The sequence below is a fragment of the Suillus subalutaceus genome, assembly GCF_016647625.1.
Source record: "Suillus subalutaceus strain FC151 chromosome Unknown DFJ58scaffold_11, whole genome shotgun sequence".
Classification (NCBI taxonomy): Eukaryota; Fungi; Basidiomycota; class Agaricomycetes; order Boletales; family Suillaceae; genus Suillus; species Suillus subalutaceus.
The window spans coordinates 122,288-136,673 of record NW_024540260.1 but is presented as its reverse complement, the minus strand read 5'-3'; the positions used below and the strand labels follow the sequence as shown (position 1 = coordinate 136,673).

General features: G+C 48.3%; 5 protein-coding genes across 5 annotated transcripts; 3 read left to right on the top strand and 2 right to left on the bottom strand.

The window, feature by feature from the left end:
* Nucleotides 1–31: 31 nt before the first annotated feature.
* DFJ58DRAFT_41307 (DNA topoisomerase I) lies at nucleotides 32–3,610 on the bottom strand. Its single transcript, XM_041380281.1, has 11 exons — nucleotides 3,235–3,610; nucleotides 2,513–3,182; nucleotides 2,316–2,458; nucleotides 2,010–2,267; nucleotides 1,722–1,952; nucleotides 1,337–1,672; nucleotides 1,041–1,283; nucleotides 560–993; nucleotides 486–509; nucleotides 358–431; nucleotides 32–304 (listed from the first exon to the last, which is right to left on the bottom strand). Exons 1-11 carry the CDS (start codon nucleotides 3,388–3,390, stop codon nucleotides 264–266), a joined length of 2,610 nt encoding a protein of 869 aa, XP_041248734.1. The 5' UTR covers nucleotides 3,391–3,610; the 3' UTR covers nucleotides 32–263.
* DFJ58DRAFT_41299 (NADH dehydrogenase 1 beta subcomplex subunit 3) lies at nucleotides 3,572–4,068 on the top strand. Its single transcript, XM_041380280.1, has 3 exons — nucleotides 3,572–3,646; nucleotides 3,698–3,913; nucleotides 3,969–4,068. The coding sequence occupies exon 2, from the start codon at nucleotides 3,700–3,702 to the stop codon at nucleotides 3,892–3,894; it is 195 nt and encodes a 64-aa protein (XP_041248733.1). The 5' UTR covers nucleotides 3,572–3,646; nucleotides 3,698–3,699; the 3' UTR covers nucleotides 3,895–3,913; nucleotides 3,969–4,068.
* Nucleotides 4,069–6,107: 2,039 nt separating this feature from the next.
* DFJ58DRAFT_764840 (HAD-like domain-containing protein) lies at nucleotides 6,108–8,418 on the top strand. The gene is made up of 4 exons (XM_041388718.1): nucleotides 6,108–6,998; nucleotides 7,047–7,096; nucleotides 7,147–7,292; nucleotides 7,352–8,418. Exons 1-4 carry the CDS (start codon nucleotides 6,271–6,273, stop codon nucleotides 8,078–8,080), a joined length of 1,653 nt encoding a protein of 550 aa, XP_041248732.1. The 5' UTR covers nucleotides 6,108–6,270; the 3' UTR covers nucleotides 8,081–8,418.
* Nucleotides 8,419–8,476: 58 nt separating this feature from the next.
* On the bottom strand, nucleotides 8,477–10,664 carry DFJ58DRAFT_764836 (tryptophan synthase beta subunit-like PLP-dependent enzyme). Its single transcript, XM_041388717.1, has 7 exons — nucleotides 10,325–10,664; nucleotides 9,667–10,254; nucleotides 9,397–9,616; nucleotides 9,046–9,311; nucleotides 8,880–8,981; nucleotides 8,642–8,826; nucleotides 8,477–8,583 (listed from the first exon to the last, which is right to left on the bottom strand). The coding sequence occupies exons 1-6, from the start codon at nucleotides 10,644–10,646 to the stop codon at nucleotides 8,666–8,668; spliced, it is 1,659 nt and encodes a 552-aa protein (XP_041248731.1). The 5' UTR covers nucleotides 10,647–10,664; the 3' UTR covers nucleotides 8,477–8,583; nucleotides 8,642–8,665.
* Nucleotides 10,665–11,289: 625 nt separating this feature from the next.
* On the top strand, nucleotides 11,290–13,566 carry DFJ58DRAFT_697427 (uncharacterized protein). Its single transcript, XM_041383501.1, has 5 exons — nucleotides 11,290–11,804; nucleotides 11,854–12,007; nucleotides 12,066–12,368; nucleotides 12,423–12,634; nucleotides 12,694–13,566. Exons 1-5 carry the CDS (start codon nucleotides 11,351–11,353, stop codon nucleotides 13,443–13,445), a joined length of 1,875 nt encoding a protein of 624 aa, XP_041248730.1. The 5' UTR covers nucleotides 11,290–11,350; the 3' UTR covers nucleotides 13,446–13,566.
* The last annotated feature ends 820 nt before the right edge of the window (nucleotides 13,567–14,386 follow it).

Genomic DNA, 14,386 nt, shown 5'->3' with positions numbered 1-14,386 from the left:
GCAGACAGGGTAGTAGTTAAGGTTTGATGCGTGCAGTCTGCTCACTTCAAGTTCAAATGCAACACGTGAATGTGTCACGCTGAACCAAACATCGCTCATTTTTATTCGACATAAATCTATGAATGCAATTATTACTTAGGTATGTACCTCCCATAAGAAGGGGGCAGGGTTAAGCCTAGATTGAATCTCTAGGGAATAATGATAGCAGTCCCAAAACCCTTCGTAAAGCCAAAATACACTGAGGTCTAGCCGTAAAGCATAGGCTAGAATTTCCAGGCGTCGTCGACTTCCATAGCCCAGGGAACTGAAATCAGCGTCAGTATAAATTGCTATGAAATACTCTCCACATAAGCTCACATTTAACGAGAAGTGTCTTTGAGAAGATCTTTTCGATCGGTACATTGTGGACACTGCACCATGCAGCCGTTATCCTAGATGACAGAATGAGTCACTGTCCATGGTTTATGATAGAGCTGGAAACTCACCGAGGGTCCAGGTAATTAATTTTACTGAAGGAGACACAGTGAGAATGTGTTACCTGAGCGTGAGCGCGACATACCTTGTACCAAGAGCAACCTCTTTACCGGCCTCCCGATCGTCCATTTGAAGCTTGAAGGTCTTTATCTTCTCGTCCAACTTCTGGACAGCTTCCTCAATCTTCTCGGGAGGACGATCCCTCTTAAGTTTGGCTTTCCCTGTGCCGCGTTCCTTTGCAACCCTCTTGTATTCGGCTTCAGCGGCCTCAATCTTCTCCTGCAGGGCTGAGTCGGGCTGAGGTTCATTGCCTTCCTGAACAAGCTTCTCGTTATCCTTGGCGAATTTCTTCTCCGCCTTCTCTATTTCCTTATTCTTAAGGGATTTCTCGTGGTCTTCTATCCAGTCGTCATCTAAATCAGACTCGTCATCGGCGTACTGCTTCTGCTTCTTGAATTTGGGATCCATGTTGAAGAGAACATGACGAAGCTTCATTCGATCATACTTTAAGGAACGAAGCTATTGGCACTGTCAGTCACGGATCGCATCACAAGGAGTAAACGAACCCTATCGCGCATCTTGCCCATCGACTGTTCGTGAGTCTTCGGTGCGCTACGTTGATGGTTACAAAGGATGGCCACCATACGATTTGCATGATTATATGCATTCAGCTTCTCTTGGATAGTGGCATTCGCCGGCGTTCCTTCATCCAACTGCTGTTGAAACGTGATGGATGCATTGTAAGTACGAAAAACCTTTGCAGTCAGTCCTTTCATATACGATGCCAGGTGCTTATTAAGGAGCGATGTCTAGGAGAGAACCGTCAGCAGAATGTTTAAGATTTTGAAGGGTGCTGTGTCACATTGACGCGGTCAAAGAGGTTGTCACTATCCTCTTTGTTGTCCTTGAATAGCTTGATATTCTTGAAAACCTGGGGATCCACAGAGACTCGATTGTAGTACCGGATCGAGTCCTTACCCAGGAAATCAAAGATGAGGAAATCCGGCGCTTCTAACGTGACGTGTTCGCACCGCAGAGAGCAGCAGCCCACGGTGTCGGCCTCATCTTCACCCTTTTCATTTCCGGCTCGAAGAGCAAGCTTATCAATGAAGTACATTGCCGTCGCACGCTGCCTATCTGCCATAACTTTGCTGCGCAGATCGGCAGAGTAGTCTTTGCGAATGCGGTCCACGTGGTTCTGGAGAAATGTCAGTCGATGGAGCATCGGAGTCAGCAGTCGATTGCACCTTCAATTCACGGGCTTTCTCGAACTTTTGCATGTCGCTCTGACCCTTGAGGGAGCTGCCTGCAGCTAGGAAGACATATTTGTAATTGCCGTTGACATTCTCGACCCAATTGGCCAGCCAGGTGACAGTTTGGTCGTGCACTATGGCTTTCCATTGTCCGGGCATATTGGGTACAGGGATAGGCGTTCCTTCACCAATATTGATGGTGATATCGTCCGGGCGTACACGGAACTACCAGGACGTGAGCAAGTTTTGGATTTGTTCCAGATCCAAGTGCTAAGGGCCTACCTTCAACGCGCCCTTCTTCGGGTGATCGCCTCGACCCCTGAACAAGCCAGGAGGTTCAACCCTGAAGTTGCCTACCTTCTCCTTGCGACCGTCAAGGAGACATGTGACATATTTCTCTTCGAATGCGTCTTTCTGCTTCTTGAGCTCTTTCTTCTCTGCGGTGCTGAGAGCCTTCTTTTTAGCTTTCTCCGCTTCAAAGTGTTCGAACATGGGCCGAAAATCACAATCCTCAAATTTTATGATCTTGATCTTATTGCGCTGGTTCATGGTTGAGTAGGGCAGAGGCACCCGAAGTATGTTACTTACAGGAGGATGGTCCTGAAGCACTTTCAACCAGTCTTCGAAGAAGTTTTTGTTGAACGTGGCATCTTGAGCGTGCTCAGTTTCCAACATGGCGGCGTAAAAACCGGCCACTTCTTCGGACTCTAATGGCAGATCTACTTCTTTACCTACAATGCAATCAACAAACTTGTCACGGTAGGATGAATAAGGCGACCACGTACCCTTATACCTCATTTTCACATTCGAGGGCAAGGGTTCGTATGGTGGAGGAAAGATGACGCCATTATGCTCTAGCGTTTGCCACTTTACTTCACCATCGTTATTCTGCTGAGCCTCCCACCACTTGTAAACTTCCTCCTCGTCTTCCCCTTCATCTTTGACTTTGCCCTTTTTCTTGGGCTGGGGAGTCGCCGATTCGTCTGCTCCATCCTTGACCTTCTTCGAAATAGCTCTCTTTTTTGTGGGCTTGAATTTTCCAGCGTCCTCCACCTCCGCATCAGTCTCTTCCTTGACTTTAGGCTTTCGTTTCCTTGACACCTTATCTTTCTTCACAGGTGTGGACTCCTCGTCTTCAGAAGCGGGAGGTTCAGAAGTATCATGGTCCTCGCGTTTCAGTTTCTTCTGTGGGGGACCTTTCTTGGTGGAAGCACGTTTCTTCTTAGCAGTGGTAGAACTACGTTTGTCATCGCTCTCAGCTTTAACTGTTTTATGGCCGTTTGCTGTAGAGGCTTTCGATGTCCCCGGCATCGGTATAGTAGCAGATTGCTTCACCGGAGAAGAAGCAAGAGGGGTATCATCATCTTCACTGGACGAATCAAGTGCAGCAGCTCGCTTGCGCCGCAAAGACTTTGCTGGAGTTACAGGTTCGGATTTTGGAGCTGCAACTTGGGACTACGCAAAATAGTCAGCGACGCACGCAGCACATGGACAGGGGTACACGAACTAAAGGCATGTCCTCGTCCTCGCTCATGGGAGAATCACTAGCTTCCTCTTTAGCGTATCCATTCGCGCTGCCTCTGCCTGTGTTGGCCTTGCCATCGTTTTGGAGTGAGCCAAGTGGTCGGTCGTCATCTGAAGACATATAGGCGTCGCTAGACATTATTTGAAGCGATAATTTGGCACGAATGGCAGAGAAGTGTCTATGTAGCAATACAGAGAATAAGAAAGCAAGAAGAACAGTGGAAATGAAGGACAAGAAGGCCTCTCCCGCGCTGTGGCAGCTGTTATTTTTCCGAAGTCTTGATGGACCGGCCCTAAGCTTGAAAATCACATGACCACCTGATCCTGAGCGGACTCAGAATCACAGCTGAACAAGCCGAAAACAAACGGTTTCCTAGTTTCTAACGGGTATCCAAGTAAGTTGAACATATTATTCAATAACATTTTGAGTTTCATCTGCGGTTCAGTCATGTCCAACCCACCTTTATTTCGTGACCCATGGGCGAAGAGGGAAGCGTGGCGGAAACACCCTGTGTTCACGAACCGTGCCATGTTTTCTAGCATGTTTCCAGGGCTTGGGATCGCACTAGTAGCGTTTACCGCGTATGTGGTGGTTGATAATTTCTACTCCAAAGCGCAGCCAGGGGCACAACAGAAGCACTGAGTTGGTTCGGGTGATGCTGGTAAGTGACAGCAGTAAGTTGTCTGTGTGTGCATTAACGTTTAACTCCCTGATAGAAAGGAATTTACCGTTACTCTTCGCATCCTATCATTTGGTTGAGTCCGCGCTCAGTAGCATAGTGTTTACCACATTGCACACAACGTCGCATTTTCGTGCCATTATCACGGTCATTGCCGTGCAGCAGGGCTGATCTGCCAATTCATGCATTCTGTCCCCCCTGTTAGGTTTGCTTCTATAAGCAACGGCGATAGCTACTCCTAAGCAAAGTAGCTTCTCAAAAGCAATCAGGTTGAACGTTGAGCCATTCGCATTGCTGATTGTACTTTCCTAACGGTGCCATTTTTCTCACTTTCAATATCTCTCCTAAATTGCCTCGCACACATGCCTTGAATATACGACCATCGTTCCTGTTACTCAACGTATTTCTAGGACTCCCCACTACTTCGTGGAAGTGGTATCCTCGTTCGACAATAACTGATTCGCCTGGTTTAAACGTTACAGCATCACATCCATTCCCCATCTCTGTGGTAGTCCCTCGAGTGAGATCAGGTGTACTTGCTAATCACCAGTACAGGTCGTTCTTGTTCATCTTACAATGCGTTTGCTTTTGGACGGGAGTTGACCGAGTACTATTTGTATGGGAACATGCCAATGGCTTACATACTACACGGGCGCTGTGTCATCGGAGCGCAGGAGTATCGCAAGCAAGGTGACAGTTGCAGCCTTTTGATTGAGAACTCATCGTTTTTGCGATGCATGACAGCCGACCTCATCGTCGATATGCCCCGCTCCAACACTTCTCGACAGCTACAGCTTTGGGCTAGTGAATAGAAGAATCCTGGGGTAGTCCCTTGCATGAAAAGTTGGCGCCCCTCCTAAAAAGGAAGAACGAATATCTTCCTCCTATGGTCTGCTTAGAGGAGACCAACGCGCCTGGGAGACATGTCACTTTTGCCTGCGGATAGTAATTTCTGATTTGCCTGTAGGCTGGACCATTATCGATTATCAGTCGCAATCACGGAGGTACGTAAACAGCACCGAGCTCTGGTCATCGATCACCGGCACCGCTGAGCTGAAATACATTTGTCATGTAATTAAGGTCAATCTCCAAAGACCATGACCCAATCTTTGGCCAGATTGACCAAAGCTTGCCGCCACTTTCTTAATTAAAATGGTTCATAAATATATACTCACTTTGGGAACTTCGGGTCTTCCGTGATAGCACATGAATGTCCGCCAAGGTCGGTGAGCTATACTTACTAACGCCACTCAATTTTTCCTGTTTTAGTGTGGCCAGCCGGAAGTAATTTCAATGAAAATCCAGGGGGCATGCTCGCATCTCCATCAAATATCCGATACCCTCAGACAGAATTGAAGAACTCAAGCGGCGGAAGGGACACCACATTCGCAAAGTGGTCGATGATGAACCCGTGAAGCTGTAGGGTCGATTGGTGGATCAGGGTATTCTCGTCGGTGCCTTCCCCTTCAGATCTGGAAATTGTGACAGCAGATAGCAATCTCTGATCGTCTCTGGAACATGATATTCTAGTCCCTTCAATGACCAGCGAAGCGTAGTGCCTTCTTTCACCAGGACGACAGACCCATAGAGTTATCCAGCTCGGTGAAGTGTTTCTATCATATTTTATTCTTCTAGCACCGACTTATCGTATGCGATGGTAGATACAAATGCCTCAGATCGTGATCTGTGTTGGAGTCCGAAAGGATCCGAACTAGGAACGATGAGAGGATGATCGATTGCCAGCGCAACCAAAAGGGGGCCGAGCCTAGACGAGCGCTCGGAGTGAGCGATGTTTTGACGTCGGCTCGTGCTCGTCCACCTCGAAATCTTTATTTCCTTCGATAAGCATATTTTTTTCGTCTCTACGCTAACATGTATAAAGCCACCAGTAGATCCGCACGAGCATCTCGGCTCCTTCCTGAGACTGAGATGTGAGCTGTCGTTATTTTCCCGTTCTTACGATTTACTAACAGTCAGTAGATATATTGTTTTCTACTAGGTACATAACTTGTACAATGAGTTCCTTCCCGAGACTGAGATATAACTAGCGCTTCGCGTCCCCCGCTCGACAATTCGAACGCCCGGCATATAGTGACATCACGTAAAACGCCGTGACTCTCCCGCGGTCCCAGACCCCCGACCCAAAAAAAACTTGTATGTAAGATCTCTGCTTCAGATTGTGAATCTGCGGAGGTTTGTTAATGTCACGGTTAGGCACAGAGCAGCTTACCACTTCGGTCTTGGATTGTCTCCAAGCATTCAAATAGCCATCTGTGGAGGAATATATGCTCCATCGTGCACCGTTTTCCATTTTTACCTGCGACACCTAACTGATCCTGATGTCATCTACCTCGAATTACACCACTCTCATCTTCGACATTGGTGATGTTTTGTTCTCTTGGTCCCCGCAGACCAAAACCTCCATATCCTCAAACGCTCTACGTAAAATCCTTTCTTCTCCTACTTGGACTGACTATGAAAGGGGGAGGATTTCCCAGGCTGAGTGTTATGTTAGGGTCGGCGGCGAATTCTCTGTAGACCCCACAGAGGTTGGCCGTGCGTTCCAAGATGCTCGTGACTCTCTGCAGTCCAACGAAGAGCTCATATCGGTTATTCGACACCTCAAAGCACGCTCGGACGGGATGCTACGTGTCTTTGCCATGTCAAATATTTCTGCGCCTGACTATGAAGTTCTTCGTACCAAGCCTGCTGATTGGTCGTTGTTCGACGGCATCTTCACCTCCGCCGGCGTGGGCGAGCGGAAGCCTAACCTTGGTTTCTACAAGGCAGTGATTTCGAGCACAGGGGCTGACCCCTCCCGCACCATCTTTGTGGATGATAAAATAGAGAATGTCCTCTCCGCGCGTTCGCTTGGGATGTGTGGTATTGTTTTCGACGATCATCATAAAGTCGTCCGCGCGCTTTATAACCTACTTGGAGATCCTGTCGAAAGGGGCAGACAATATTTGACCGTGAATACGAAGAAACTTCTATCTGTAACTGAAAACGGCATTTTCTTACGGGAGAACTTCGCTCAGCTCCTGATACTGGAGGCGACTGATAACCGGTAAGAGGATTACCTTTCTTTCCCCGCACTCATCGAGCAGCATACCAGGAATCTCGTCAATTTGACTGATACACATCGGACGTGGAATTTCTTCCAGGGTATGTACCAAATGTTTGCTACCATTATTTAGCAGCTCATTTGGTATCAGGAAATCCATTGCTTACTACTGAAGAGTTTCCCTTTGACCTGGATACCACGTCCCTTGGGTTGACCGTAATGGGCAGCCCTGAGGACGTAGCACACTCCGTTATGGATGACATGCTTGACTACATTGATGACGATGGGATTATTCAGGTACGTGCGTTCAGATATCATTTCCCATGCGTTGGCCAACCTCCCAGCTGTAATCACAGACATACTTTGACCACCGCCGACCTCGGTTTGATCCGGTTGTGTGCGTCAACGCGCTGACATTGTTCTATTCTTATGGACGTGGCCATCAACTTGATCGCACCCTTCACTGGGTACGCGAGGTGCTCCTGCATAGAGCTTATCTCGACGGTACGCGATATTACGCGACCCCGGAGTGCTTTCTTTATTTCCTTGGCCGGCTGCTTGAAATCAGCAACGACGTATACTTGGCAGCCTATATAAAGCCGTTGCTGATCGAACGTGTTCGGGAGCGCATAGGGACTGATGGTGACGCTCTAGCGCTCTCCATGCGGCTCCGGCTTTGTGCCTACCTCGGAGTACGCAACGACGTTGATCTTCGTACTTTGCTTCCTCTGCAATGTGAAGATGGAGGCTGGGAGATCGGGTGGATCTATAAATACGGGTCCTCCGGTATCAGAATCGGAAACCGCGGTCTTACCACATCTCTGGCCATGAAAGCCATCCTGGAGATGCAACAACGCTTCCCTAGTCCCCCTCGTCCCCTTCTGCGCTACCCGCAGTTCCCCTCGTCAAGCAGGCTTATACCACTGCACAATCTCCTCCTGAGCGCTTTTTTCGTCGCAAGAGCGATTCTTCAACCACTCCCAGCTCTATTGCAGCGAGCCCATCGGCCAGTATTAGGCAACCGCTCCATTGCTTCCAAGATGATTGAAGAAATGACGAAAACTGCAGATGAGGCAGAATTCTGACGACAGAATCTCCGCCGTGGTTCGCGGCGCTTTTTGCTTTTTCTCACTGTACATGTCCAATATTTGCGACACTTTCAAAAAACCAATATAAACCAGTACTACTGTGCCTTTCTGTGACATTTATTGTCCTTGAACGGAATCCTACACACTTACAGCAATTCTAGACTTTCGTTGTAAAATCTAGACCCCTTGCATCATCAATGCATTATGGCGTAACCGTTCCATGTTATCAAGATCCTCATATGATCGCCAGAGATGTCGTGCGACAGGACTCCACTGACATCGACTCAATCAAGCAATCATGCACGCGAAGTTTCGGTTTATACTTGACCCCTCACGCGAAGACAGGACTTCCCAGCGCTGAGCGCTGAACGACCTTCTGACCTCGACCACCCTCAAAAACATTTCTTTCATCCGAGATCAAGGGTAGGAAGTTCACTGACGGTTTCTATAGAACATCATAGAATGTCCCACTACGGCTCATCTTTAATTTGATCTCTCGCCTTCAAGCGGCATTCAATTGATATTCACATCGATAGAAATGTATGCCTGCCAACGTACCCACGCTCAACCCGGACATAGATCCTATGCAGATCCATTTAGAGTAACCTGTCCTGCAAGACACCGCTTGTACACTTCGTTGTCAGTTTCCTCCACATAATGATATCCTAATTGGCCCAAAAACTCGTCGAATGCCGCGTAATCTTCTTGCGGAACTTGGATGGCCGTTAGCACTCTGCCAAGGTCTGCAACAAATTCATGAGGGAACAAAAGATGACAAAGAAGACATTGCACGAACCTGCACCGTGATTGCGGTAGTGGAACATTGATATATTCCAGCCTAATCCGGGATAAATACCCTGAAGGAACTTGCGCAGGGCGCCCGGTCGTTCAGGAAATTCTGCAGTGAGATTCCAGTAAGCACACCGTGAAGTAGAAATACCAAACATGAGAAGAATGCCTACCAAACCGGAACACTCTTTCGTTTGGGATCGCTGAGCATCCACGTATCATGTACCGCGCGTGAGATTTGGCAACTTCATCATCGCTAACATCATATCCAGTCATCCCTTGATTTTTGATTTCTTCAAGCACCTTCTCCACTTCTTTTTTGCGAGATGAGGTATCTAGCTTGAATGAGAGGAATACGTGTGCAGCGTTTGGATCGTTGTAACGGTATATAAACTCTGTTGTTGCTCGCGGATGGATGATGGAGTGTAATGCGAAGAAGCTGTATAGACACGAGAAGAAGAGGAGTCAACCAATGAACAAAGGATGTAAGGGACGGAACATGATGACTTAAATGAAGAACTTACCTTCCAGGCTTCTCTGGGATCATCACGCTCAGAAGTGCTTCACGTCCCTCACCCAATTCTGCACGCTCTGCGACGAAACGCAGCCTGTCAAAGTTCATGTTGGCTCCACTGACAACAGCAACGAATTTTCGGTTTGCGCCGACAAGATTTTGATTTATGATGTGTCGCTTTAAGCCTGCCACACTCAAGGCTCCAGAAGGCTCCGTAACAGACCTAGTTTCTAGGTTTATGAATAGAGTAAATCACCTACGAGAATGAAAGATCCCTTACCTTCGAAGATATCTTTGATAGCAGCGCATATTTCATCGTTGTCAACTAGGACTACGTCATCCAAGAGTTTCTGGCATATCCTGAATGGCTCCTCGCCAACGATTCTTACTGCTGTGCCGTCTGCAAAAGGGCCGACCTCGGCTAAAATTACTCTTGCCCCTTTTTTCAGACTCTGTGCCATGGCATCCCCATCAAAGGTCTCGACACCATGCACTTTTGTGTTTGGGTTGCCTATGCGTTTAACATATTCACAAATTCCAGAGACAAGACCGCCGCCGCCAACCGCACCGAAGATGGCATCGAGATTCTCAGAGTCTGGTAATTGTTTTAATATTTCCATGCCAACCGTACCCTGACCTGCGATTACGAGTGGGTCGTCGTATGGTGGGACAAATATCAGCCCATGGGTGGCAGCTAATCTTGCACATTCTGCCTTTGCTTCGTCGAAGTCAACACCGTGGAGTACGACCTTTGCGCCGAGGCGTTCGACATTGCGAACTTTGATGGTTGGAGTACCTTTTGGCATCACGATGGTACAGGGTATTCCAAGACGTTCGCCAGAAAGAGCTACTCCTTGCGCATGATTGCCTGAAAGCGCCAAATCAGTGATTTGGACGGGGATATCATAAGATGACACGTCGCAAGTACGCACACTAACCAGCGCTGCATGTTACAACACCTTTCCATCGTTCTTCATCAGATAGTCCTGCCATGAAGTTATAGGCACCTCGGATTTTGAAGCTGAAAACCTCTTGCAGATCCTCTCGTTTCAGCCATATCTGATTACCTAGTTTTGCACTAAGGTTTGGGGCGTAGACCAGGGGTGTTTCCTTCAAGATCTCATATACTTTCGAAGTGAGAATAAGACGAAGGTAATCGGGTTCATTCGAAGATAGTAAGTGATGTGCAGACAAACGCGGATAGCTGAGAGGCTGAGGCGCGTTAGAAGAGTACTCTAGAGTTGCGATAGCTGGTGCCATGGTTATAAGAACACATCTACGCGAGCACGAAAACCTTTTATGTAACCGACAGCGAAAATGACTCGGCCGGTGCTTGCCGGAATAATTGAAACCGCCGCGTGCACCGTGGTACCAATTAACTAGTAGTAGTCCAATGGAATGGAGATTCATATACTATATGAGTTTCATGCTATCAGCCGGCTGGACTCCATGGCGCGCAAAAACCATATAAACTGGTACAAAAACGCGAAAATGACACGTGCGTCATACACCCGTGGACGGGTCACGTGCGCGAGATATCATGACAGCGGGGTATATGGGGAGCACTGGCAAAGACGAGTACTAATGCCAACTCGACTTGCAACATATTCATTCTGTTTGAGGATTAATATTAGCTAGTCGTTAGAAAGATAGGAAGTAAGAACGCACCAAGTGTGGTCTTGTAAGTACTCAATCCCAACTGAACGACCACCATGCCTGACAAGGACCTGAATGGTCTTTAGCCATCATTCTCTCTATCAGCTGCAGCGGAAAATTGGGTGAAGTAAGATAGAAGAACGAAGAAAGAATTGAAGTGATGAAAAGAATTGAACGATTGTGCAGAGAAGAGTCGGAAGATAACAAGTGTGCTGCCAGCCCTAAATAAATGTAAAGTCAAACTATACTCAGATCCACCACAAGCTTGCCAAACAAATTCTTCCCCTCTCCCTGCTCACCACCAGTTTATGGCCCAGTCCTCAACAATGGGACCACCTCTCTCACCACGAGAAACACGACGTTCAGGAAGACGTTCTGCTCCATCTGCTTCAGCTAGTACTTCCAAATCTCCAGACTCACCGGCCTCTGAGTCCCTCCCTCGAACAAAGGAGCCTATCACACGTCCTGCTATACTTTCCAACAGCAGCAACAACCGCACAAAGCGTCTGAAGCAAGAGGATCCCGAAGAGCCTGTCCCTACTAAGAACGCTCATACCAATGGCACCAACTCTACCCATGGGAACTCAAACGGGCGCGCAAAGCGCAAGGCCAACGGCAAGGACAAAAACCTGACATCCACTGACCAGTTGATCGAATCAGCTTCCACTAAACTCAGCAATTCTAATACTGGAAGCGCCGCTGACCCACAAGACGATGACCCAGAGGAACAGGGTATCACGCGTTGCATATGTGGCCAGAATGGTATGTTATCTTCGACTACATATCGATCATTTTCTCACTTTTTCGACAGAGGAAGATGCCGATGCAGGAGAGTTCATGGTCCAGTGTGAAACCTGCAATGTCTGGCAGCATGGCCTGTGCATGGGGTACCAGCATGAAGCGGATCTCCAGGACGAATATCACTGTGAACAATGCAAGCCTGAGCGTCACCAGGACCTTCTGAAGTAAGCTGTTTTTGACTTTGTGTTCGCTATCTTGTTTTGACTAGTTTCATTTCCACAGGAGATTAGCCAAAAAACCTCGCCAATCATCTGCCAACTCACACCAGACCGCTTCGCGTCTGTCACGATCACACTCTCCAACACACCTTTTGAAACCACCCAAACGAAGGAACACGATGAACAGCCGCGACGCGGCGTTTGATGAGAGCTTAAAAGAGATCATTGAAGCGACGGCAGCAGAAGCTGCAGCCGCGACAGAACCTCATCCCGCTCAAACAAATGGGAGTGTCAATGGTCAGGCTGAAAGCCACGAAGATCAAGATTCAAACGGTCGCAAAAAGCGCAAGCGTACAGAGGACGACGTGTCAGTATTCCTGCTATATTCATGTGTTTTGGTTTGTCTGACGTCATAACATAGTCTGCCTAAGAAACGTACACGATCGGCCTCGACTGCCTCTGATCATCAGCCAGAAGTAGTTACAGTCGTGCCAGAGGAGATACCAGCTCCTCCAGCCAAAAAGGCAGGTGGCGGCGCGAAGTCCGGCAACCGCAATCGAAGAGGTGGTGGATCGCGGAAGACAGCAGTTGTTAATCAAGATGCAGTCGCTGCTGTTGTTGAAGGTGAAGAAGGTATGTCAGTAGCAATTCAGTGACAAGGATAAAACTCACGTGACTTAATGAAATTCAAGTTGCCGGCCCCAGTAAGCGACCTACGGCAAGCGTCCGGAACAAAACAAACCCCACACCCAAAAGACCACCTCCATCTTCTCACGCTGGGAGCGTGCCAGGTGACCCTACTAGGCGCGCCGGTGGAGTCACAGTTGCTAGTTCAGAGAACTCTCGCGCATACCGCAATTCCCATGCTTATGCTGTCTCGCAACAACCAATGTTTACGTCATGGAACTTACCAGACTATCTTGCCCACCTGGAACCTATGCTGCCGACAGACACGCCCCGTCCCCTGGAAGTCCGTGGTTCGGGCATTGGGCCCAGGGAGTCGGTCGACCGGACCATGGAGAGGGGTGTGAAGGTCAAATGGCCCAGTAAACGAATGAGCGTGGGGGATATGAACAAGCGCGTGCGCGCATTGGTAGAGTGGGTGGGAAGGGAACAAGCCGGAGCGCTTGACCGCGGGCGTCGGAGGGATGCACTGGAGAAGGCGCTGAGGGCATTGAAAGCACAGGCTTCTAATTCAACAAATCCCTCACCTCATGACGATCGTGAAGTCGGTGGAGGAGACACCACGGGCTCACCTATGGTTTTGGACGGTACCGCCACCATCTCTGTTGACGGGTCCTCGGACACCAGTTATGGGAATGGGTCAGCGCCATCGACGATGAAGATGATGGAGGAACTGATGGAGGAACTGATAAGCTTCCAGGAACGGTTTGGTCCGGGCGTGAAGACGAGGGAGCGGGAACGAAGAATGGTGTCAGGATAATCACGGACTGGGTGTTAATCTTCAATGTACCCCTCCCATCACGTATCACTACTCCCTGACTACTTCACTAGCATATCTTTGTATTATTGTGATATGGCACCAACTCTTGCATCCAGCGTCACACGAGTTCTCTAACACGTTCTACCCTGAGGAAACCATGTGTTGATATCCCATATGGAGGCTCGGCACTTGTAGAGCATTCGAAAATCATCATGCAAGTACTTAAGTTAGACCTTACAATAAGTGCAACATTAATGAGAAAAGTCATCGCTGAGCTTAACCCAGCTCTCGGTACTTGCGAATTGAGGAAAGCATCATATATAGAGCATGGTGCATGTTGTAAGCATGTTGGCTTATTACTAAAGTCCGCATAATCTACATAAATACTGTCCGCGATACTGAAACATAAGCTTTCAGTATCACTGCCTTTTGGCGTAACAGTTAAGGGACGACAGTCTTAGCTAAGTTACACATGTGCATGCGCATGTGCACGAGCGCTGAATTCACTGGTTCCCGTTCGACTACCTGCATGCACGTGATACCGATAAATGAAATTACCTAATTTGGAACGGAGAAATCGCACGTATGATACTTAGGTCACTGCTGCGTACGACGTCCGTGACCATCGAACATTAGCCGTCGATGTCATCAGCATCGGCACATTCGGCCAGCGAGGAGGAATTTTTACCGCCCCCTCTCGACCTTGAACATTCGCCGACATTCGCCGGCAATGAAGAAGAGGAAGTAGAAGATGATCAAGTAGGAGACTACACCACGCGAATGGAGGAATTGCTCAGCGACGGTGACGATGAGCATGGTGATGCAGAAACGGATGAAGATGATGGCGGCTTCGTCTATGACGGTGTAGACGCTGATCAAGTTACGGGTGACAACTATCGAGACCAACTGCGAGACGTTCTCGGACCTGAAGATTCATATGA